Here is a 26,082-nt window from a genome sequence, read left to right as displayed (position 1 = left end):
CCACAACAGCGAGGGAAAGGATTCTACTTGCATTTTTTCCTTACAAGAAAAAAGCAGTCCACCAAATGGAGGCAGGTAATGGATCTCAGAGGCCTGAACATATTATATCAAGAACATTTTGTTTCGTATGCTGTCGCTACAAGAGATTCTCCTAATGTTGCGCAGAGGAGATTACATGGCATCGTTAGATCTCTTGGATGCCTATTTTCATATTCCGATTCACATCAAACACAGACAGTATCTACGATTCGCGGTGGTGGGGCGCCACTACCAATTCAAGGTGTTACCCTTCGGTCTCAGATTCGCGCCGAGGGTATTCACGAAATGCATGGCGCTGGTCATGGCGCACTTGAGACAGCAAGGCCACTAGATATATCCGTATCTGGATGACTGGCTCATAAAAGGCGCATCATTCCAGGACGCACTGCAATCCCTAGACTGCTGCATGGATTTGTTCCAGGTTCTAGGACTGCGGATCAACATGGAAAAGTCTTCTCTCGTTCCAGCGCAGTTGCTTCAGTTCCTAGGAGCCAAATTACAAACTCAGGAAGCAAAAGCTTACCCCTCGGAAGAGCGCACGCAAAAAATAACGGGGCTGACAGCACGATTAAAATCAAAAAGGTTCACTTCAGTAAGAATCTTCAAATCATTGCTGGGAATGATATCATCCTGCATTCCCTTAGTCCCCAATTGTCTACTACGCATGCGGCCGCTGCAAGAGCTTCTCGACAAGCAATGGGTACAAGCCCTAGGATCCTTTGAGGATCAAATCACTATCAACCCTCAGATCAAAGATGCACTGTCATGGTGGGGCATCAGGAGCAACTTAACAAAAGGTCTGCTTTTCAAACCCCAATCTCCCAGCTACGTCATGACGACAGACGCCTCATTACAAGGATGGGGCACATACCTGCAGGAACTGGAAATACAGGGCCATTGGACAGATCAAGAGGCCCGATTACACATCGACCTGCTCGAGTTAAAGGCCGTTTTCCTAGGCCTGCAAGTCTTCCCTCCCAGAATCCGAAGCTCACCAGTCCTAGTCAGGACAGACAGTACGACGACAATGTTTTAGTTACTGAAGCAAGGGGGCACAAAATCAAAACTCCTTTCGGCACAAGCCCAGGAGATTTGGAACTGGATGTTACAACACAACATTTCTCTGCAGGTTCAACATGTCCCTGGAGTACACAACACGAGGGCAGACCGCCTAAGCAGGTCAGCCTCAATCTGCCACGAATGGGAACTAAATCAAATCCAGCTCTTAAGTATATTCAGTTTATGGAGCACACCAACTTTGGACCTGTTTGCAAATCAACACAGCACAAAATGCAAACATTTTGCAAGCAGATTCCCTCAAGCGGGGTCTTGGGGAAATGCGCTACACCTCCGTTGGACGGGGATGCTTGCACACGCGTGTCCCCCTTTCCCTCTCATACCAAGGATACTACGGAAAATGAGATCGGAACCGTGCCATCTAATCCTAATAGCCCCGGCTCGGCCGAGACAGTTCTGGTACTCGGAACTCCTCCAGCTGTCCGTGAATCCCAGAGTGCAGTTCCCATTGATTCAGGATCTGATCTTGCCCTTCTCTCATGGAGGTCTTCATCCGCAGTTGATCTCACTGAACTTGTCAGCCTGGAACCTCATGAGCATGAATTTTATTCCTTAGATATCCCTCAAGAATGTCGGGATATCTTATCGAACTCTCAAGCAATATCTACCAATAAGACTTACACAGCAAAATGGAAGTGTTCTCATCAAAATCTGCATCCTTTTCACTCTTCGCCAGAGAAGATACTCCCTTACCTGCTACACCTAGCCAAGGCTGGACTCTCTCATGCATCTATAAAAGTACATCTTGCGGCTATCGAGATACCGCAGAACACTAAATTGTCCATCTCTTTGGTCGCAGAGGGTAATAAAGGATTTCCTAAAAGTACTGTTCAGAGTGTTTCCACCTATTCAGCAGCTATCCATTCCATGGCAGCTCAATACAGTTTTGTCACATCTCATGAAACCCCCATTCGAACCGATTCACAAAGCTGAGTTACAGTTCGTCTCTTTGAAAGTGGCCTTATTACTAGCCCTCACTTCAGCCAGGAGAGTCCGTGAGATCCAGGCGTTCTCTGTCTCGGAGCCAATTCTTCAATTCAAGTCAGACAAAGTCATTCTCAGGACAAACCCTAAATTTATCCCCAAAGTCCCTACGGCGTTTTATCTCAACGAACCAATTGTATTACCCACATATTTCAAGAACCCATCTTCTGCAGCGGAAACATCTCTACACACTTTGGACATCAGGAGATGCCTCAAATTTTATATTGACAAAACAAAATCCTTTCGGAAAATAGACCAGCTGCTCGTCGCTTTTGCTGGGCCTAGGAAAGGCTTAGCTCTGTCAAGATCTACCATTTCAAGATGGATAGCCTCTGCCATCTCTTTGTCATGAAAAGGCAGGAAAGCCATTGCACGCTAGAGTTTGCGCTCATTCGACACGAAAAATGGCAACGTCAACTGCATTGTTCACGGGAGTATCGCTCCCGGACATTTGCAGAGCGGCAACATGGACAAATGCACACACGTTTACCAGGCATTACTGTCTGGACACAGTGTGGAAAGCGGACTCCGCAGTGGGGCAAGCAGTTCTACGGCACCTGTTCCACGAAGGTACCTTTCTTTCTGTATATTTGTATGTTTTCATATATACACATATTCAAGAGACTAGTTGTGTTTGTTAATTCCTTTACTCTGACTGTTTAGTCCATTAGATTTACTTTTTTATGCATTGTTGATATTTTATTTCTTGTACCATGTACCAGGGTGATATGCACAGAGACACATACCTTTGTTTTTGGGTCAGTATAAGGCAACATGATATTTTAGTACATAGGAAGCAGAGCCCTAGGAAAAGAGGTCTATCCTGGAAACGCTACATGGTATACGTACTGCTGTCTATTCGGATACAAGCATGTGAATCTATGAAAGATTCAACACTGGAGAAAAAACTCCATTTACTTACCTGTACACTATGGTTCTCCAGTATTGATACCTTGCATAGATTCACATGCGGCCCGCCCGCCTCCCTGTTTTCTCAGATAGACCACTTTTATCTCTGGACATATCCTTGGCTCACACTATGGGCTGGAAATCTGAGGTATGGTGGCCCTGCTGGGGATTGTGATCTCAGGGCTGGCAGCTGATTGGTTGGTATTTAGACCACATAATAATAAGCTACCAAACTCTATACTTCCCTATTGGTTTTCTATGCAGTTTTTTCTTTTACTGCTATGGTTATTCTTTTACAGTGAGACTCCCACCATGACAACGGGAAAGATGCAAGGAAGTGAATCTATGAAAGATATCAATACTGAAGAACCATAGTGTACAGGTAAGTAACTCGTTTTTTCTTCACCAGTCTAGCGCTGATGCATGAAGAGAGCTACCCTCTGTCACTTTTCAACAGGACTTTTCGACTTTGTTGACTCTTGGTGTGTAGGAAGTGATGTCCTCTAGGAAAACTTCAGGGTTCAACCGTGCGGTGCCTGTCACCTCTCCATGTCAGTGACAGCCCACATTTGGTTTGCCTGTGGTTTCTGGAGCACGACCATAACTCCAAAACGTTCTCCAACTGCCGGGCCATGGCTCTGAAGGATTTGAGGGAGCAGTTCTTAAAGCTGGCTGCGGCCTGGCAGGCAATGCCATGCCCAGCTGCTTGGAGGTCTCGGTCCAGGTCGAGAGAAAGGGTCCAGGACTTCTCCAGAAGCATAAGTCCTTTTCGTCCCACTCACGATCCGTAGGACACTCGGGTAAGAGGCATATGATGCATGAGAAGTCGAAGCTTGCTTTTACTTCTCCACGTCCGTCTGCTGACGTGACAGAGAAGCATCGGCGTTCAAGGTCTTGTTCTCCAGAACCTGTGCCTCGGTCGGCTATAAGCCTCCCAACTCTTCCGAGAGCCAGAGCGACCCTTGCTCTACTTAGAGAATTTTATGAGGCCATGTGGCTATTTTTGGAGCGGCCTGACCCCGCCAGTGCACCTTTGAACACCACAGGGTCAGTGGGGGCTCCATCTGGTTCCGTGCTGGCATTTCCGGCACCAATGTTGCCCCCCCCATCCCAGAGCCGGTCTGGCGCCGGTAGTACCAATGCGACCTTCCCCTACGCCAGGCAAGATGCCGAGGCTTCTGGCGGCACCAGTCCTATTCTGATCCCTGACTACACCGAGCCGGCACCACGTCGACCGACGCCAATTCCTGCTCCGACGGGGCGTATTGGTCCTATGTTGTTCCCTGAGCCTTATTCAGACAGGTCAGGCTTGGCAGAAGAATGGGAGGGGTCACTGGACCCCTTAGAATACCAGCAGTGCGACCAAACCTTGGACTGGTATTGATGAATTGGGTGAGGCCAGTGGTCTGGAAACCTCCCCAGACACTGGCATGCTTTCCCCTCCTACCATGGCTACGGAGCTGGGTGCATCTTATGCAGTGGTGGTGCGCTGGACAGCTAATGTACTTGACCTTCAGTAAGCCACAGTGATGGTCAAGACTAACATTTTGACAGAGGTGCTACAGGTGGGAGCTTCCTCTTCGGGAACCCTTGTTCCTATTTAACGAAGCCCTCACAGACATCCTTCTGGGAACCTGGTCGAAGCCCAGCACAGGGGATCATGTGAACAGGATTATCGCCTGCCGCCAACTCCCTGCCCCGGACAACCCAAACTTTCTTACTACCCATCCCACCCCACAGAGCTTGGTGGTCCAAGCCCCCACTTCCCATGGCGCGTCCCTGCCGCTCCCCTGGACAGGGAATCCAAGAGGCTGGATGGTTGGGGAAAGAAATATTTTTTCTTCCATCAACCTTGTATTGTGGTCAGTGAGCACCGCATGCTTATTGGGTTCTTATTCCCACTCTTTGTGGGAAATGGTGACTCAAGTGCTGCCACAGGCCCTGGAGGAGGCCCCGGCCATCCTCTCCCAAGCAGTATCAGAAAGGAGAGATGCAGCAAAGTTCTCGATTCGATGTGATTTAGACATGACCGACTCACTGCGCAGAAAGATTTCCATGACTGTGGCTGAGAACATCTAACTTTTCAGGGGATGTCCATGCCTCGCTTATGGACATACTCTTTGATGACACCCGCCACTTCGGAGACTAGGCAGACACGGCGCTGGAGCTTTTTACGGAATCCTGAGCTACTGCCAAGTCCTTGGGACTCTTAGCTCCCCCTCCCCTGTACCCAATCTGCCTTCCGCTTCTTTCGTAGCTATGGGATTTTCAACAGCACAAACCCTATACCAGCCACCGAGCTGCTCATGTTGCACAGTCCCTGTGTGGATGAGGGGACAGCTCGTTCCGACCACAGTGGTCGGGTAGCTAGGTGTACGGTCAAACCACCAGCCCCCTCAGCAGCTTAGCTTCATTCTCCAAGCCCTCCTAGTCTTTCCCTAACAGATCATGGGCGTCCAGTTGGTGGCAGGATCAGCCATCACCTCCACCACTGGAAGGCCTTCACATCGGACAAGGGGGTCCTCCAGATGGTCCATAGGGGCTACTACTCCCTCCACTTCGAAACGACCCCCTCCCCTTTGAGACCTTCCCTCCCTCCATGCCTCCATCCTGTGACTGGCTGACGGAGGCTCATTTGATTTTACTCTGGGAAGAAGTCATGGCTCTCTTGGCCAAGGGAATCCTAGAAAGGGTTCTGGAGCCAGAGGTAGGCTGTGGTTCCTATTTCCTCTACTTTCTGGTACTGAAAAAGGACACAAGCCTTCATCCTATCCTAGACCTACAAGTCCTCAACTACTTCCTCACAAAGGAAAAATTCATGATGCTCCCTCTGGCTCTGCCCTGGACCCAAGAGACTGGATGGTAGCGTTGGACTTGCAGGACGCCTGTTTCCACATTCCCGTCCTGCCTGCCCATCGGCGCTACCTGCGGTTTACGGTAGGCCACAAGCATTTGCAGTTCACCGTGCTCCCTATTGTCTTTACCAGCGCCCCTTGGGTGTTCACCAAGGTGATGGAATTGGTGGCAGCTGAAGGCGTGCTCACCCCAGGCAGTCGTCTCCCACCTCCAGACTACAGTGAAGCTTCTGCATTTGCTGCGGTTCACTATCAAGGTGCCGAAGTCACAGCTGACTCCCTCTCAGATGCTCCCTTTCATCGGAGCCAGTCTGGATACACTGCAGTTTCGGGCTTGTCCTCCCAAACGGTGAGTCCAGGATATTCAGGCTATTTATCCTGGATTTTGGTGAGAATTACTCTGAGGCTGCTTGGCCTCATGGCCTCCTGCAATCCTGCTTGTAACACATGCCAAATGCGGGCTCTGCAGTGGGATCTGAAGTTTCAGTGGGCACTGCATCAGGGAAATCTCTCAAACATGGTCCAGATCTCAGAGGGAACTGCTCAAGACCTGCAGTGCTGGCTGACAAACCACCATTGGGTCATTTTCGGACCCCTCGCCCTTCCCCAACCAAACCTCACAGGAGTGACAGATGAGTCACTCCTTGCATGGGGCGGCCATCATGGAGAGGTGGAGATCAGAGGACTCTGGTCGAATCCTCACTCATCATCACCATGCTGGAGCTCCAGGCGATCTGATTGGCATTGAAAGCCTTTCTACCCTCCATCAAAGGAAGGCTAGTGCAAGTGTTCACGGACAACACCACCCCCATGTGGTACTTCAACAAACAGGGCGGAGTGGGGTCATGGACTCTTTGTCAAGATGCTGTGTGTCTCTGCACAGGGCTGGAACAGCAGGGCATATACTCAGCCGTAGATCCTAGCAGATCACAAATTGTATCTCCATCCGGAGGTGGCACAAGGTCTCTTTCAACAGTGGGGAGGGCCTTGGTTAGATATGTTAGCCTATGCAGAGAATGCGTAATGTCAGCAGTTTTGTGCGCTGGAGTTTTCAAGGCAGCTCTTGCTCTGAGATGCTTTTTGTCTTGAGTGAAGCTCAGGCCTCCAGTATGCCTTTTCCGCCCATACCATTCCTGCCCAGAGTTCTGAAGATCAGGAATGACCGGGCTCAAGTCATCCTTGTTGGTCTGGACTGGGCATGGAGAGTCTGGTATCCCGAACCTTTCAGCTTGAGCATCGATCCTCCGATCAGGCTGCCCTTTCCGGTGGACCTTCTGTAGCAGCAGCAGGAGAAGGTTCTCAACCCGAACCGGTCAACTTTGCAACTTCTTGTGTGAAGATTGAGCGGTGGCAGTTGATAGCTTTTGACCTACCGTGGTCTGCAGTGTTGTTCTGGCAGACAGGTGTCTCTCCTCTAAGACTGTGTGTGCCTGCTGGTGGAACAAATTTGTAAAATATTGTTCAGAAATGTGTATTGTCCCGGTTTCTGCTATTTTGCTTTTTATTTTGTCCCTTGCCTAGCAGGGCTCTGCTTTGGGCACCTTGAAAGGGCATCTTTCGGCTTTGCCTGCCTTTCTGAGGCTGCCAGACCAACCCTCCCTCCCTATTTAAATCACCTAGATTCCTGAAGGCCTTGTACGTATGTTCCCTTCTGCACCTTTCATTATGCCTCAGTGGGACCTTAATTTGGTTCCCACTTTCCTAATGTGCTCTCCTTTCAAGCCTCTGCATAATTGCCCCTCTGGCTGCTCACCATCTAAACAGCCTTCTTAGTGGCAATTACTTCTTCCAGGAGGGTGAGCGAGCTGCAGGCTCCATCGTGGTAACCTCCCTTTCTCACAATCTTCCCTGACGAATTGGTGCTTCGCACTGGGGCCTCTATCCTTCCAAAAGGGGTGACTCCATTTCATGTGGGTTCCACTTTCTATGCTTTTCTGTATCCCTCCAAAGAAGAGGAGAGACTCGACCGCCTGGACCCAAAAAGAGTATTGTTGTTAAACCTTGACCGCACAAATAATTTCCGGGTGGACAACCAGCTCTTCGTTGGGTACCTTGAAGCGAAGAAAGGTTGTGCAATGCAGAAGAGGACCATCATCCGGTGGGTCATCTTCTGCATCAAAATTTGATATACTCTGGCCAAGAAGCAGCCTCCTGAATGCTTAAGGGCTCATTCCACCAGAGCTTAGGCTGTTACTAATGCTTTGTATCCTGGAGTCCCAGTCCTGGACATCTGTCGGGAAGCAACAGTGGCATCCCTGCACACGTTCACCAAACACTACTGCCTGGATAGTCAAGTCCGCAAGGACGGCTATTTTGGTTGGTCAGTCCTGTAGGACCTTGTAGTGTAAATATCCTGCTTGGGTATCTATTCAGAGGTAAGGAACTGCAGCTAGATGTCTCTATCAGATGGACGAGTTACTAACCTTCAGTAACGCCTTATCTGGAAGACAGGGTATAGCCGCAGATTCCTTACCTTACCGATCCACCCATTCTCCCAGCGAGTGGACACGTTTCTAGGATCAGGACTGTTCCCTTTCAGGGCCCTAGTTTCTTAAAAACACACCAATGTTGTCACTCTTCATGGCTCTGCGTTTATAGCGTGGAAAGTTGCGAAAAGTAACTGACGTCAGCACACCGAGGTGGTTCCTTTATAGGTGACGCCGATATCACTTCCAGTGCGGGTGATGCCGACAACATCATGAGGAGGGACCGACGCCCCCTAATGGCGCGCAGGGGTATTGCTCGCAGTAAAATCTTCCGGATTCAGTCTGACACTTTTCTGACACACAAATTCAAAGGTAAGGAGTCTGCGCTAGATCATGTCTCTACAGATAAGGCATTACCGAAGGTAAGTAACTTGTCCTTTTTGCATAGTAGAGCGTTTTGTTAGGCTGAAACATTTGGTTACTGTTGCAGGGTTGTGGATGTATGTATCATGGATCCCTCTATATCAGCAGATGGAGTATTCAAAGGATTATGAAATTTAAAAATCTACACAGCTAGCCTCCATTACTGACTTGCATAACCAAGCTATATTTTCTCAAGAGAACCACTCATTGGCATCTGGGTAGACATGGACTGTTAACCTATGCCTGCAAAATAATATGGAGGGCGAAATCAACAGCCCTGTAGACAGGATGTGTAGAGGTTTGTCACTGCTTTCCATTCACATCAAACACTGTACATGCTGTGGCTGATTATTTGAGTATATAACATTGTTGTGTGATGCATTCTTGTTCATAATTACATGTTTTTTCCATGTTTGGATGATTTTATTAATCTTTGTGTTCATATAATAGGCCAAAGGGCTGTCAAACTCCTAGTGAAAGCAGGTGGGAAAGTATAAGCGCCGTAATTACCAAAATGTTTTTAAATAATGGTGTTATGGATGATTTAATAGTAGCAAAACCATATTTAAACTAAATTTCTGTGTTTGACTGACTTCCCATCTATTCTCTTCCCCTCAGGCTGGCGCCGAGATATCCACGGTGCACCCGGAGCAGTACGGCAAGCGCTTTCTGGAATTTGTCTCCAATATCTTTGCCTAGTGGCAATGTTGGGGTGTAGTAGAAATCATGATTGTTACACATTGAGTTTGCTCCCTATACGATATCTTTATATCCAAAGTATTCACTTTTCAGTGGAGCAATATCTTGTGGCTCTTGTCTAGTGTTTGTCTAATTTATACAGAGTAGGGTTTGCCTTTACTGAAGCAAATTACAACTGCATTCATTCCACTTGCTCACCTTTTGGCTTGCTATTGTTTTAAGGAGAACATGAATAGGCTTGTTGGCAGCAGTAGCTTCACTGCTCCATGATGCATTGTCCCATTACAGAATGGTACTAAATGCTGCCAAGCATTTGTCTAAAAAGAATGTTCTTTTCACATTTGTCTGAATTTCGGTAGTCTCCTTTAACCAAAATTGAATATCTGATCTTAGTCTGTTAGAGTTCCTAGTACTACTGTACGATTCTAACCATAACTGGGGTTCAGGAGTAGATTTCTGATATTGTGCTGGCAGGTTTGGGCCTTGGAGTAGTGTCCCTAGACAGTAGCATAACTTCTGAGATGATGCAACATGTGAGCCACTCCATTTGAAAGACTGTCTAACAATGGAAATCCTTTCAGTGTCTTATTCCCTTTCCATGCCTGTACTTACTCCTTCTGTTCCGTTCAGGCTTGGTGGATTTGTCCTCCCGTTCTGTGTCTCTGCTACTCCCCGAGGTTCCATGCTCACCACATTTCATGGTCAGTCTGAACCATCCAGCATTCTCCCTATAGGTAATTTTCTTCCTGTTTTCATGTTGAACTTCTTCTGTCCTTGCAGCCCACGAGCCAGCTGCATCACTGTCTATCCCAGCATTCTCCTCAAGTCCCTTAATCCCCTTTTCCTATTGGTCTGTCACTCCCTCCTCTTGGCCTGTTCCTTTTACATCCCTGGCTTTGCTGCACTATGGTGCTCTATATTGAAAAGGCATACCTCCACAGGAAGTTGCAGTAAGTAAACCCCATTGCAGTTCGCAAAGAAAGGCATACGTATCTTGTGAGCTCTGTTGTGAGGCAAGGAAGAAATTAAGGTTATTGGATCCCCCTGTTGTCATGAAAGAATGGTAGAGGTTGATTATGCGAGAGGAGCTTGGGAGATGAGAGTTCCCCTGTTCCTCTCTTTAATTACCTATAGTAGGATGAGGATGAGCCTAAAGAAAAGGAGGTTTGTAAAGTTGTGTACGTCTCATACAAATGTCGAAACGTGCACCAAGTGATGAACTACAGAGGACTTGAATTGTATACATTTGCCTATTGTTCTGTGGGTCTGGTTAACCCAACTGCCTTTTGGAGCTCTGACACCCCCAATTTGAGTCCGGCTTCAGCCAGTTACTTTTCTGCTTATAAGTTTTATACTGTTTCGTGCAACAGTCATTCCTTTTTAAAGTAGCACTTGGCACACAGCAGAGTTTTACAGTGACATTCTGTAATTTATAAGGAGACACTGTCCTATTTGAACTGCAGTGTTCCCCTTTCTACAAAGTAGACCATTTGCCATTTGTTTGTGATGCCTGTCCAGGTGCAATAAATATTCAGATACTTACATTCCTCCACAGGTTTCACCTTCCTCTGTTAGGAAGTGCCTTAGACTTTTACTAATCTAATATTTTATATATGAAGGTATTATTTTTCTGGATTTATTATTACATGTAACGGTTGTGAAGAGTAATTTAATATATTTACCGGGAAAGGAACTTGTAAAATAAAAACGTTTTAAAAAGTATACCGACCGGTGATTGGAGTTACTTAAAGAAGTTGTTTTTATGGTATTTCTCTGAAAGGCATGCTCTTGTTATGAGACCAGTGTACCGTGATAAAATAGGACACATGGAATAGTCCGATATACTCATAACCTTTAAAAGTATCTTCAGTGCCAAAACATTTTTATCAGTTTTCCAAAACCCAAACCCATCAGCACTTCCATTATGGTATTTTCATTCCTTATCAGAACAGCCTTTGTGTGCTCCCCACCAATTCCACACTCCCTACATAAACCAATCTCAGCATGTTTACAGCCAAGGTTGCTTATGGAGAACTGACTAGTCTAGTCTAGTCTGGTTTCAATTATCTGTGCATGGCCTAGTCAGTCTTTATGGGTATAGTCTGTCAGGTTAGAGAAAAATTGAAATGCTGTTCACGCTTCCCCAGACTTTTATCGTATGATCACCCTTTTGGACACAGATTCAAAATACCTTGCTTGTCTACTGTTGTCCAAATTGAAAGACTAGGCTGCAAGAGAAAATGTAATCCCTTTTAGCCAAATGGGATTCAGAGCCAAGTTTAGCACACAGAAAGGACAACTTGGTCGTGCTTTCCATGATTATGGAGAAATGCTTCTCTAAAAAATAACTGTTGTACACCTGCTTTGTAGATTTTTCTGAGGCCTTTGACCACATAAACAGAAAACATCTCTGGAGAAAATTGGATGGAATATGCACACAAACTTACTTTATGCCATCCAACTATTACATTAGAATGACTGGGCAAAGGTCAAACTTGGCCTGAACCAAGGCCTGTCGTCTAAAATAAAAATCAAGAGGGGCTTGAAGCAAGGGTGTTTCCTTGCGCCAACAGTTTTCAATATTTTTATTTCCAGTCTAAGCTCACACCTAGATGCAGCCAATGCTCTTCCACCAAGCCTTAGGCATTGCCTGATGTCTTTGCTGCAATACACAGATGACGTAGTGCTCATGAATCTGACTGGAATAGGTCTGCAGAGGTTATTGAACAAACTTCACACCTACTACATGGAAAATTAAACGTCTGCCAACTTTGGAAAAAGTCAGGTTATAGTGTTTGGAAGGAAGATTAAAAAGAAAGGAAGCTGGTCTTTGGTTGGACTCCCCGTCTCTAGAAGGTCAAGGTACAAATACCTCAGGGTCTGGCAGCATGACTGTTTTTCTTATCGTCTACATCTAAATTCAGTAAATTCAGTAAAGCCAAGGATCGCTTCTCTGATTACAGCGTTTCAGTCCTTACAACATAAGTTGCAAAGCCCAACTTTGTCTCCTCTTCTCACAGTTATAAAGGCCAAGTTCATTCCAGCTATTAGCTTTGGAAAATAAGCTTTCCAGGTAAAGTTTAGGGCCCTTTCTCAACTCTGCACATAGCAATATTTTGGTCTCCTTTTTCCATCTCCCTCAAAAAGGATCTGCGTCCCGATCTGGTCAGAATTTGGCCTAATCCATTAAGAACTAGTACAAAATGGCTCCATACTCAAATACATGTCTCTACTAAGACTCTCAGATCAGGCTAACATTGCGTTTCCTGATACGGAAAAAATTACAAATAAATACAAACCGCTTGAGGCAGGCCTTTAATTTGGCCCTGAAAGTCTTTAATGCATAAACAGCTATCAGATCAGTCCCTACCTCATACTTCTTTCATATCAGCGTGAAAAAAACAGAGGATTTCATGGAATAGGGTCAAACAAAATGCTAGCGAAAAAGCCATGCATGGATGTCTAATAATTCCTATAAATAGCCCAGTTCGCAGACGTATTTAACAGTTCTACTTAAAAACTTGTATAAAGTCAAGTTGCTTCATATACGCTTTGGGTGGTGTCAAATGCTTGAATGCCTTCCTAAAGGGCTTCTGATAACCTTCTGCCTCTAAGTGCAGACTTAGTGACCAACAGGATGAAAGCCTGACTCAAATCTTAGCAATATGTCCTACGCTACTAACTGAACGCAAGGTTCTGCTGCAGAGTTTTTTTTGCGATCATGGTATTAGATCGTGCCACCATGCATTACTATTCTACCTGAAGGGTGAAACCCCCCTAGTGATTGTATCTTTTATAAAATTCATTATAAAAGTGAACAGGATGCTGACAGTGGAAGGGTAAACGGTTTTTCAGCAATCCGCATAACAAATAATTTGAGATGTCGATATAGGTTGGTTACACTCTTCAATATATGCTTCCTTGGGTGCGGTCTGTATTAATATATCTGCATCTTAGCTCTGGTAAAAGGGAGCGTGAATACATGGTCGTGGCAGTTTTACCTGCACAAGAGTATTATAACTTTTCCTCTACACTTTATAGCGTGGCTGGGCACCAACACCGTTATACTTTACTATGGAAGCGTCAATAGAAGTTGTTGTGATATACCTACCTAACAAGATTACTAAGCTCTGACAATATAAGGCAGCCTCACGGCTAGCGGCGTCGGGTCTCCATGACTATTTTCTTTTTTTGCACTTTATAGCACGGTCTGCACCAATATCTCTGCATTTTGGTATGGAAAACCAGTAACAATAACATTAGACTCTGGAGTTGCATTCATAATACGACCATTAAGTAGCTGCTATTTTTATGATGTCTATTTTTATCATATTTTTTAATCATTTCAAATTGTATTTTCGTATTGTGTTGTAAATGTTTATGGTTTTAATTAAAAATAAAAATACTTTACTGTCCCCTGAATGGAATAAATAAAACATTTTGAAAAATGATATAATCCATTTATCAGTATACTTACTTTGCCAGCGAAGAATTCGCTACAGTTCAGTGTGGTCAAAGACATTGGCAAAAAGATGCAGCCACAAAATGTATTTACTAAAAACAATTCTGAAAAAGAATTTCTGATGGGTACTTCCAACTGTAGTTTCCTCACCTTCAGGATATCCCCAGGTGCCAAACTGGGTCCGGAAGATTTTTCAGCATAGTTGCTGCGTGGAGGTAGGTGGTGCCGTGCGGCTCCGTGCCGACTCTGCTGATGGTTGGAGCAGCATATAATTGCCACCCAAGCTTACTGACATCAGTACTTTTCTTTCTGCTCCTTCATACTTGGATCTAACTTAGCCTCTAACTTTTTCTCGTCACTTTTTTCCTCAACATTCTTTTCTAGTGTGTAAGGGAACATGTTCTTTCCTAAAATTGCAGGGTGTAAACCTTGTAGGGACTGTTGCAAATAGATGTTTGTGACAGATCCCCACGAGGTGTGTTTCTGGTGTATGAGTTCGGGGCGCAACTCCAGGTCATGTGGGAAGTGTGCCTTTATGCATCCAAAGGCAATCTGGGATTGTAAAGCCGAACTGTGAGTCACAGAACACTGTAGGAAGTCACATACGCCCACTCCCACTCAGTCAAGATCATTGACCCGTTCCTGCTCTCGGGGTCATTCCCGTAACAGGTCTTCATCGTGGTCCAAGTCTTCGGGTAAGTTGAAGTGCCAAAAGAATATAAGAAGTCCAAGCCTGCCTTATCCCAGCAATGCCACTCTCCCTTTGGGAAGTCGTGTGGACATCAAGGTGCCCCTCATTCCTGCTCCTGGTCCGACGCTGAAAGGCCATTTCGGCAGCTGATCGTGATGCACCTGAAATTCCAGAGCTGTCTGTCATACCACAACAGATTGAGGCATTCAGGGAAATGATGTTGTGAATGTTTGGCAGTATCCTGAACAATTCTGTCCTTTTTGTGGCATTGCTTCCACACAACACCAAGGCCTACAACCCCAGCAGCAGGCACCCCAGTCCTTTCGAGGTCAGGGTTGAGGATCCTGCAGACTATGTCCAGGGCTGCAGGGAAAGCAAACTCCCAGTCGCCTGTTTCTATGGCAGCAGCCTCCATTCCACTTCAGTTTGCAGTTAGAGGCCCACGACCCCCATGTGGGAGGCAGAATCATTCATTTTCTCCAAAGGTGGCAGGCCATAACATGACAGGTGGGTCCTGCAAATAGTTCAACAGGGTTACACACCCTGCCATTCCTTTCTGATCCACAGCATGTTTCACCTTTCAGAGCGGCTTTCGGATGACCACTTGTCATTACTGCTGGAAGTTTTGCCCCTTTTGGCGAAAGGAGCCATCAAGAAAATCATGACCTCATAAATAGGAACCAGATGTTAATCCTGCTATTTTCCAGTGTCGAAAAAGGACAGACGCCTTCATCCATTTTTAGATTCCCTGGCCTCTTAATTTCTTCCTGAGTAAGTATAAATTCAGGATGCTCTCACTGACCCTGGTTCTATCTGTCCTGGATCCAGAAGACTGGATAGTAGTGTTGGACTTGCAGAACACTTATTTACTCCAGTATTGGAACTTTCATAGATTCCCATAGCTTGTATCATTCCCCGTCGTCGGAATGGGAGTCTCTGTAAATAGAAAAATAACATAGCAGTATATACAAAAGAGAAAGAAAGGCCTAGGCCTCATCTCATTTTGTAGCATATCCACCTCTTTTTGTAAAAGAGACCAAACTAAAGCAACAACCAATCAGATTAGCCTCACCCCATAGAACCTCACTGAGAGAGTCTCAGAGCCTCAGATTTTCTACCGCACGTTGTGCTAAGGGAGTCTCCACTGAGCTCTGCTCAGATTTCTCTTCAACATCTGGATTTTTCATCTTTCACTGCTATTTCTCTTCAGGATGTCAGACAAGGAGAAATAAGCTTTATTTAAAGCTTGTGCCACTTGTTCAAAGAAAAGGCTTTATGTGGAAGACAAGCATAAAGATTGCATGTATTGCTTGTACCCTGACCACAAGGCCACGGACTGTAAGATCTGCCGGTCCTTTTCATCAAAGACCCTTAGAGACCGCTAGGGACGTTTGCTAACCTGGCTACAAAAGCTAAAGTCACGAAAAGAGACTGTATCCAGTGACAGCGATGAGACCGCCTCTGCAACGTCTTCGAGGAGATCCCAAAAAAGTGGTAGGTCTTCTCCTTCAACTTCAGCTGACCACCCTGCTAAGGCCTTGCAAAAGACCTCTGATAGGTCTGACAGGCGCAGTTCCTTAAAATCTCCTCACCGAGTTGCAAAGGAGCGGGAAGGACTGGTTTCTGAGGTACTTTCTACTCAAAAGACGAGCCAGGGGCCTTCTGTTTCCCCTCCACCATCTGGGAAACAAAAACTGTTAAAAAAAACAGCTTCAGTACCTCCAGAGGGGAAAACTGAGAAGAAAATCCGTCCGTCGACAATGACAGCTTCAGGTACGACGACGACATCGAAGATGCACCTGACGTTGGTTCCTGCTCCGTCGACGGGCACGTCGATGATGCCAGTTTCAATGTCGACGACGATGATGACTACATCGACGTTGACAAGCCCCAGATAGGGAAGGGGACGACTACGTCATTCCAGATCCCGCTTCACCGTCGCCGGATCTTGTGGATTCTCCTCCAGCGGACATTGGAGGTTTCCATAACCTCATGGAGAGGGCTTCCAAACGGTTTGACCTTCCCATACCTTCTGAACAATCGGAATGCTTTCTTTATGATTTTAAAGAACCCTTTAAAAAGTCTGTCCGTTCTATCCCGATTGTGGAACATGTATGGAGTGAGGGGATTAAGGTGATGCAGTCTTCAGCTACCGTCATCCCTGTTCTTCCGAGGCTGGAGAAGAAATATATGGCTCCTGCTGATGGTGCCGCTAGTCTGGTTGGCCAACTGTAGGAGAGTAGGATCTGCACTTATGTTGCCCCCACTTTTTTTCTGATGTTAACACTGGTTTCTGGCTATAGTCTGGCTGGCTCCCTGCTAATCGGGGCTCCAGTCTCTCTGTTCTCTCTAAATAACTTGGAGTGCATATTAGATGCACTAGTGATTGGATACTGTGGTACCTTATGAGCCCCTAGTATATGGTGCCTTAGGTACCAAGGGCATAGGTACTTCACAGGCCTACCAGGGGCTGAAGCATGTATTATGCCACCCCTGGGAAGCAGACTAAATCTGACACCACAGGCCTGCTACTGCAGCCTGGGTGAGGTAGTGTTAGCCCTCCTCACTGAGGTATAGGTTCCTATATCTCACCATACACACACATATAAACCTATCAGTCACCCCTAAGGCAGGCCCTATCAATCCTGAGGGCAGGGTGCTTGGTTTACAATGTCAGGGGGTGCCTCTGCATGAGCAGGACCCCTCTGCAGCTGGCAGGGTCTATTCCCTGTGGCTGTTTGTGGATGCGGTTAAACCATATACTCTTAAGTGCATTATAACCTCCCGGTAAATGCTAACTTTGGAATGACTGCATCAAAACATTTCGTGTTTGGTGTCAAACAACTTGGAATCATACCCCCCACACCAGTAACTGGTGTGGGAGTATGATCCCACCCTTCTAGAGGGGACGACATGTACCCACTGTGGAAACACGGTAGAAATCTGAAAGAGCCCTGGAATCACAAAATGGATGCCACCAGCACAGACACTGGGCTGCCCTCCTGCTGCTGACTGAACCTCGCAGTGGAGGAGGCCCAACAATAGGCATCCTGTCACAGGGAGGTGTCCCCACCTTCCAGACAGGATTTAGTGTATTGGGGCTGGGTGGTTGCACTCCTAGCCTCTTCGCTGCGGCGCAAATTCTGCCACAGCGCTGCCGCAGTGCTGGACATTCCATTCGTGGGCGTGGTCATGACGTCTCCCAGCCGTCGTCCGCACACGCCCATCGTGACTCATGACGGCCGGGAGACGTCATGAGCATGGAAGAGGTTAAAGTGCTTTGAAGTCCTGCACTGGGGGAGCAGTAGGCTCCTCTGTGCATATGCCAGCTCAAACCGGTTCAGGGGCTACCTGTCCCTGCACTGGCGCGAAACTGGACAAAGGGAAGTGGGTGTAACCACTCACTCCCCTGACCCTCCCAGAGGAGTGGTCATAGAGCTAGTCCCTCCCTTTCTTTTAGTATAAGATAGGGAACCCTTGCCATTGCAAACTAGATATCCCTGGACGACGCTTTACAAGAAGAATCCTGGTCCTTCGACGTTCCACTACCTTTGGAAGACGGAAGAATCTCACTTGGAGTCTAGGAGTGACTCCCCTGCTTGGCAGGCACCAAAAACTTGAATCAACGGTCGCAAACTTTCCCCCTCCTGCTGGAGTCCGAAGTCCCTGCAGCCCCAGAAGTGGATTTCCTGACTTCTCAACGGCCATTGTGAGTCTCCAGCAGAGCTAAAGCGAGTGGACCCCACGAGTGACGAGGAACAGCAATACCCGGGTACCTTGCACTATTGTCGAGCGCAACCCCTTCACGACGTTCTACGAACTTGTGCATTGGACCATTTGTGGCCCAAGCCTCCAGCAGTTTGTGCACCGAAAATCAGAGGCCTACCCCGTCCCGAGTGACCGTGGGCTCCTGTATAGCTTTTCCTCACGAGGCGTCTTCGCAATCCCTTGCCCGTTGGCTTGTGGGTCCCCTGAGGACTTTATTATCGAACCAAAGGGCTTCCCTGGTTGCTCCAGGCCTGCCCTCACTCTCGCTGGGTGAGTCCCTCAGACCTTGCTGGTCTGCACCACTGACTTTATTTGATAGATAGATAGAAGCTTTATTCGATACAAAATATATCATAAAGCAGAATCAATCCTTATACAATTCATGGAAGTAATTTGATATAGAACTAGCAATAACAATTCATTTACAAATTAAAATTAAAAGATAAAATCCATTTTATATAAAAAACGAAAAATAAAAGAAATGGGGAAAAACCCCTAAAATTTAAGTATCATAAAAGTAATATACATCAGTATAGTGCAAAACAGTTAGTATAGGCCTAATCCATATTTTTTAGTGTCAAAAACTTTGAACGTAGCACCCATGCGCATCCCAGGTATTTCGCCACCCCGCAGATCACAGTGAGGGAGGTAATATCTGTCCTGAGAACACGTAAAACAGACAGATAATTTCTTGAGCCCAGCAATATACAAACAGGTCTTCACCACTTGCTTCTGATGTGTCTGTAAATTGGGCAAGCAAACATAAAGTGGGCAATGGACTCGGTACGAGCTCCACATCCTGGGCATGGCGCTGCTGCTGTTACTAAAGCCAATCGATCGATCCCCCTCCAGCTCGCTATTAAATCATTAATAGGAAGAGTTCTGATTCTCAGTTTCATATATAGGGACCTATCTCTAGGAGTTTGGATCAAATAAAGATATGCTTCCAACTTCCGAACAGGCTTGTGTTCCATGAACCGCTCAGTGAGGGTTCCCCTGTCCGCATTGGTCTCTTGAACCCCCTCCACCCAATTCCAATAAGCTTTTTTTATAACCTGTTTGGGAGGCGGGTCTGGCTAACCCATGCCTCCCCTAGACCTATGTCAGATAATAGACACCTCAAATTGGAGATCCATTTGACCCTCTGGCCTATGTCCTCTTGGATGATATCGCTAAAGGCTGCTGCATAAAAGGACAGCTCTGGGGTCGATCTGATACGGGCCCAAAAAATCACCCGACTTCCGTGGGCATCCATCTTCCTGGCCCGGATCACTGGCAAGTGACTGTGAACACTGTCCCTTCTGCTGTCAGGTCATCTTCATCTTGAATCCAGCCTTGGATTCCACCGGACACTTGTTCAGTCTTTGCAAGCAGCAAATCTTCTTTGGCTTCCATAGAAAACAGCGACGCGACCAGACACCAAAAGACACCTATGCACCCGGTTTCCCTGGGTGAGGGAACTCGTGCACCCCGGTGCCCTGGTGTGTGTTGGCCCTCGAATTACTTACCTTGTAAGTGGCTTGCTTGTAGACTTCCTCGATGTACCCTAAAACTTTAAAAATCCAACCGCGACTTGCTCCATTGAAATCAATAGGGAACCCGTGGCTGTGTTCTCACACTGCACGCGTCTCCCCTGGGTCTTTTACTTTCCTGCCTTGGGTGGATTCGTGAAGCCCCAGCGATTCTACAGGCCCTAGGCCTTGTCCCTCTGTAAGTCGACTTTCCTAAACCTCTTTTTTAGTATATGGTCTGGTACGCCCCTAGGGCCCCAGCCATATTTGTGCTTAACTTATTGTGAAACGTTGATATTTGAATGTGTTCCTGACTTCTAATCTCATAAAGAGATTAGTAGAGTGTGTCTAGAAATAAATACATATATATTTGATATATATACCTGTGTGGTGTCCTTTCATTTGGTAATTCAAGAGATTATAAGGTAAAACAAGCTGCTTTACATTCCTCAGAGACTTGGCCTGAAGGCTGCTCTCCACAGCTACCACTAGGATAGCTTTCTTTAAAAGGTTGTCTTAAACCTATCTACCATAAGAGTCGAATTGGACTGGTGCAAGGTAGCCACTATAACTAGTGACCAGCAAATGCCAGGCCAACTTCTCACACCGGTGCGCTGACGTTGAGTTAGGAAAATAATGGACTAAATGCTATAGAATGCTTACTACATTTATTGGTAGGGATATATTTATTTGCTTGACCTCACCACTAAATACATAGGAAGATGGTTCATTTTCTCTGCTCAGGCACGTGACCCATTACCTTTAGATATGCCTATAGCCTGGATATTATAAACCTGAGAGAAAGAATGTTTCACTCAAAACCAAACTTCTATTTAATATATTGTCAGAAAATGCACTGCTCTAATGGACAAAAATACTGCGTTCCAAAAGAAGAAAATAACATGCTGCTGTTCGTGAGCTGTAAGGGTAGGAATCTTCCTGCATCCATGTGTGTGTGCATCCTATGAGACTAGTCTCAGCCAAGGCCTTTAACAATTACAGAACTAGGATATAACGTGTCTCAAAGCATAGCATGCTACTCTTCTTCAGACAGTAAGTATGAATTATTGCCCAAGTCCTCTCATGCACATCATGTGTGGTCCTGTAATGCATGCCTGTTGAGGTCTCCAAAGATCTTACTCCAGTCAGCATCTGCCGCTATCCCCCACCCAACCACCTACCCACACACCTCTGGTCAAGAGCTACAGATTTTGTGTCCGCACTAGACTCTAAAAACAATAAGATTTCAAACCCGTTTACTCACCATCGGCTTTATTCAGTAGTGTGAAATCATGATGAGTGAAAATACTATGAGACAAAAATTGTGGTGGAAAAAAAAACTTGTAAGGCTGAGGGGACTGCAAAAGCCACGGAATCCTTAAGCATTTTCACTTTCAAATATTGTTTGTACACCAATAATAGCAATGCTGAGATGACAAAAATGTAAAAGTATGTAATTATGTTTGATTAAGGTACTGCCAGGTGCTGGACACCTACTTAGTAATAAGAGTTCAAATAAAAAAGTATAGCAATTCTGGTGAATTGACCATATGAGACATTAAAATAGTAACTGCCCAAGAAAAGCGTGCTTATATGTCTCAAAAAAGCCTCCACAAACTTCCTGCACTCATTCTCTAGTGTTAATAGATGGTCCTTGTCACAAACTTAACTTAAAGTGCTAGAACTCCAAAGGGAGCAGATGCTGTTTCTTCAATCCCCTTAGGTGCCTGCGCAGACTTGAACTCATAAACTGCACTGACACCCATAAGAGGAAAAGTGGACTCGGATGAGATAGAGACCGCTTCAGGTTTAGGAATCCTGTCTGAGCTTTCGTTTGGGATATTAGTTGGTTTTCTAGTCTGTATTTATTCTCCCTAGTTTCTGTTTTTACTGATTTTTACAGATAAATTCAGACAGAAAACCATTTATTTTCTTCTCTGTATTTATTTTTAAACGTGGATAAAAATGGAAATTCAGTGCTTTCTAAGTGATTCTAAATATGATTTACCCTGACTGCCAGGCCAATAACTGTGTGGATTGATAGGTAACAGGGTTAAAAAAGAAAGGAATTCTAGGAAAAATGCTTAAACAGCAATAGATATGCACAAGGCTGATACTGAAATGTGCATATTTTCATATAAGTGCATTGATTTATTTTCTGCGTATGTTCTTATCACTGAAACCTGGCAGGCGTTGACGCATGACTGCATATTTATTGGTTAAATAAATGTGGAAATGTACCAGGTTCAGCTTTATTTTTTTCACAAACCCCATAATAAATATGGATAAATACAGAAGGAAATGTCAAGAAAATAAATACCATAAAACCGGGAGCCCTAATTGTACGTCTTTCTTAATCAGGAAGGCAGCAAGGAGAATAATGAACAATCAAATTAATATGCCCTACCTACTCTGACTGCAATCATTCATTCACATTTGTGCCTTTTCTTTCACTCCACTAGCTGAATTGTTAGGGAGGCTTGCTTCTCTCTTTTGTGAAGTAAGATGAAATCTTTTTGAAGTTAAAATACAAAATTCACAGTTCAACACTAAAAGAAAATATAACAAAGGTTGGTAGAGGAAATGTCAGCTCCTAGGAGGAGCGTTAGTTGAGTTCTGTAGACTGCAGGAGATGATTTTACAATATCAACAACATTGGTTGTAACACCTCTTAAGCATTACTGAAACAAGTCTCTCTGTAGAAAGTTCTTACTGTCTTTTTGTGACAAAGACAACGAACTTCGGAATCCAAGCGCCTTCAGTTGAGTTTTCTCTTGAATCAAAAATAAATGGAGACACTAGTCTCCTAAGAGCTCATTCCCGGGTGTGCACACCACTCCACTCGGGGGTGGAGTCAAAACCCAATTTTGAGATGATTCTCCGACCGAGCAAGCGTTATAAGAAACGCTACTTTTTTTCAATCAGAGCTGGCTCCAAAAAGAAATACTGCTCCCTCTTCAGAAAGAACAGTTAAAGTGCGCGGTCTACTTAGACGCCACCCTTGCGCGCTGACGTCAGTTCTTTTGCTGTCCGCTCCAGCCAGCACAGATCCAGAGAGAACGGTACCTCGAGTCACTTTTTGACTCTCTTTTTGTGACTTTTTGTCGACCTCTTTTCGAGTAGTTCGACTCCTGGTGCACGCAGGGATGTCCCGTCCTTGAACTGGCTTCAAGGCTTGCGACTCCTGTCACAAATTGATATCGGTAATGGACCCGCACCTCGTGTGCCTTTGGTGTTTGGAGTCGTGCTCCGACTGCCGGGCCATGAATCCGAAGTCTTTGCCGGAGCGGTCTCGAAAGTTTCTCGAGACCCAGCAGTCCGCTCCGGGTCGCTCGAGGTCCCAGTCAAGAGGGAGGTCGCGGGACCGGTTGCGGAGCCATCAACACCACTCATCGTTGAAGTCTTCGGGTAAGTCGAAGCACAAAAAGAAGGCGAAGAAGCATTGTCGCTCTTCGTGTTCTCCCTGGCCGTCGGCCGACGCAATGCGGTTTGAGGAAGGTGGTCGCGGAGCCTGCTGGGTCGCCCCCGAGCTTTCCTCCTTTTCCAGGGCAACCCCTGCCCTGCTTCGTAGTTTTTACGAAGCCCTCCACTTGATCTTTGGCCAGCCCGACTCTGCCGGCGAGCCTTCGGGCCCGCGGTCTCGGCTGGGGGCTCTAGGCCTTCGATGCTAGTGGATCCGGCTCTGGTGCCGCTGGGCTCCCAGGGATCAAGGCCTGGATCCGGATCGGTGTCGGTCATCCTCGTGAGACTTCTTCTGGCGCCTAATCCAGTGGTGACACCTCCTCCGACGCCGTTTGTGTCTCCAGCCAACGTCGACCCCAGCCTCCCCCCTCGATGTGGACACGGAGCTGGACCGCTGTCGACCGATGTCGGGACTAGCGCCTACCTGTACTTTTGTACCACTGTTCTCCCCTGTTGTTCCCTATTACCCTGAGTGGCTACCAGAGAAGGGTGAGGAGGACTGGGAGGGGTCTGTGGACCCTCTAGCAGACCAGTTTCAAGAACCTGACTGGAGAGAGGAATTGGGTGAGGCCAGTGGTCTGGACACCTCCCCAAACCTTGGCATGCTATCTTCCCCTACCGTGGCTACGGAGGAGGGTGCATCATATGCAGTGGTGTTGCGTAGGGCGACTGAGGCCTTGAACCTTGAGCTTCCTACGGTGACGGTCAGGACTAACCTGAACGCGGTGTTTCAACTGGCAGTGGCCTCCTCGGAGCCCCTGCTGCCGTTCAATGAGGCCCTCACGGACATCCTTTTGGGTACTAGGTCCAAGCCCAACATAGGTGCTCCTGTGGATAGGATGATTGCTCGACACCACTGCCTGGCCCCGGGCGACCCCATTTTTCTCTCCCAACACCCCACCCCTGAGAGCTTGGTGGTCCTAGCCTCGACTTTCAAGTGCCCATTCCCTACCGCACCACCTGATAGGTAATCCAAGAAGCTAGACCACCTTGGGAAGAAGATGTTTTCTTCCTCCAGCTTAGGACTGTGGTCGGTGAACACCGCATGTCTCTTGGGCCGTTACTCCCACTTGGTGTGGGACACAGTCGGGTAGGTGCTGCCACAGTGCCTGGAGGAGGCCCGGACCGTGCTCACCCATGCAGTTGCCGAATGGAGAGGCGAAGTTCGTCATAAGATATGGGCTGGACACTGCCGACTCACTGGGCAGGACAATTTCAACATCAGTAGCCCTGAGACGCTATGCCTAGTTGAGGTCCACTGGCTTTTCAGGTGATGTCCAAGCTACACTTTTGGACATGCCCTTTGATGGCTGTCACTTGTTTGGTGACAAGGTAGACAATGTGCTTGAGCGCTTTAAGGACTCCAGGGCTACGGCCAGATCCTTGGGCCTCGCCTCTACCTCTCGCCCAGCGCAGTCTGCTTTTCGCCCCTTTCGTGGCTACGGAAGGGGTGCCCCACCACGTTCTGCCCAGAGCCACAGGCCTGCGCAAGCTGTCCAGCCTCTGCGCGGCCAGGGACGTGGGACTTACCGCCGTGGGTCTGGGGGCCAGCGGGCAGGCCAATCCACCAGTGCCCCCTCTGCTGCAGCCTCCAGGCCCTCCTAGTCCACCCTTTCAGGGCCACCCTTTCGCCCGTGGGTGGCAGGATCCGTCATTACATCCCTCACTGGCTCAACATCACGTCGGACAGGTGGGTTTTGCAGCTAGTCCGAAGAGGCTACTCCCTCCTCTTCAAGACTACCCTTCCATCCATGCCACCTCAATTCGATCGCATGTCAGAGGATCACTTGGCCCTTCTCCAACAGGAAGGAACGGCTCTCTTGGCCAAGGGAGCCATTGAGCGAGTTCCTGCCCCAGAAGTAGGCAGTGGTTGTTATTCCCACTACTTTCTGGTGCCCAAGAAGGACAAGGGCCTGCGTCCTATCTTGGATCTCAGGAACGTCAACCGCTTCCTCCGGAAGGAGAAGTTCAAAATGTTGACACTGGTCAGGTCCTGTCTGCCCTCGATCCTGGAGACTGGATGGTAGCGTTGGACTTGCAGGACGCTTATTTTCACATCCTTGTCTTGTCGACCCATTGGTGTTACCAACGCTTCACGGTAGGCCATGAGAACTTTGAGTTTACCGTGCTCCCACTTGGCTGTACCAGCGCCCCTCTGGTGTTAACTAAAGTGATGGCGGTGGTCGCAGCTCATCTGCGCAGATCAGGGGTTCCAGTCTTCCCCAAGCTCGACGACTGGCTGTTGAAGGCCGGCTCGCTCCTGGCAGTCGGTATCCCGAGCTCTTGAACATGGCAATCGATCCTCCGATCAGACTGCCTCTTGGGGAGGATCTTCTGTCGCAGGCGAAGGGGACGGTCTTCCACCCGAACCTGTACAGCCTCCACCTCCTTGCGTGGAGATTGAGCTGCGGCAGTTGACAGCTTTCGACCTTCCTCCCGAAGTCTGTAATGTCATCTGGGCAGCCAGGCGTCCTTCAACTAAAACAGTATATGCCTGTAGATGGAACACATTTGTGGCATGGTGCGCAGCAAAGGCTGTGGATCCCCTTTCTGCCCTTCTTTACGAGGTTCTCCTCTTCTTACTTTCTTTGGCACAGCAGGGCTCTGCTCTAGGTACCTTTAAAGGCTATCTATCAGCCATTTTGGCATTTCTTCACCTTCCTGATCAGCCTTCTCTTTTCAAGTCCCCTATTGTAAATAGGTTTCTTAAGGGCATTACTCACCTTTTTCCTCCTATTCCTTTCGTAATGGCGCAGTGGGACTTGAATGTTGGCTT

The 26,082-nt window shown here is 47.0% G+C and overlaps 1 protein-coding gene across 3 annotated transcripts in view; it reads left to right on the top strand.

The window, feature by feature from the left end:
- Positions 1-11,134, top strand: part of PIP4K2C (phosphatidylinositol-5-phosphate 4-kinase type 2 gamma) — a 310,827-nt gene extending 299,693 nt beyond the window's left edge. For all 3 annotated transcript variants that reach the window (XM_085654599.1, XM_085654598.1, XM_085654597.1), the window contains one exon: positions 9,332-11,134. In XM_085654599.1, the coding sequence (XP_085510725.1) occupies positions 9,332-9,534 (203 nt within the window). In that variant the 3' untranslated portion in view covers positions 9,535-11,134. The remainder of the gene's footprint in view (positions 1-9,331) is intronic.
- Positions 11,135-26,082: the final 14,948 nt, after the last annotated feature.

The sequence above is a fragment of the Triturus cristatus genome, chromosome 4_1, assembly GCF_964204655.1.
Source record: "Triturus cristatus chromosome 4_1, aTriCri1.1, whole genome shotgun sequence".
NCBI classification, from domain to species: Eukaryota; Metazoa; Chordata; class Amphibia; order Caudata; family Salamandridae; genus Triturus; species Triturus cristatus.
This window is presented reverse-complemented; position numbering and strand designations above follow the sequence as displayed.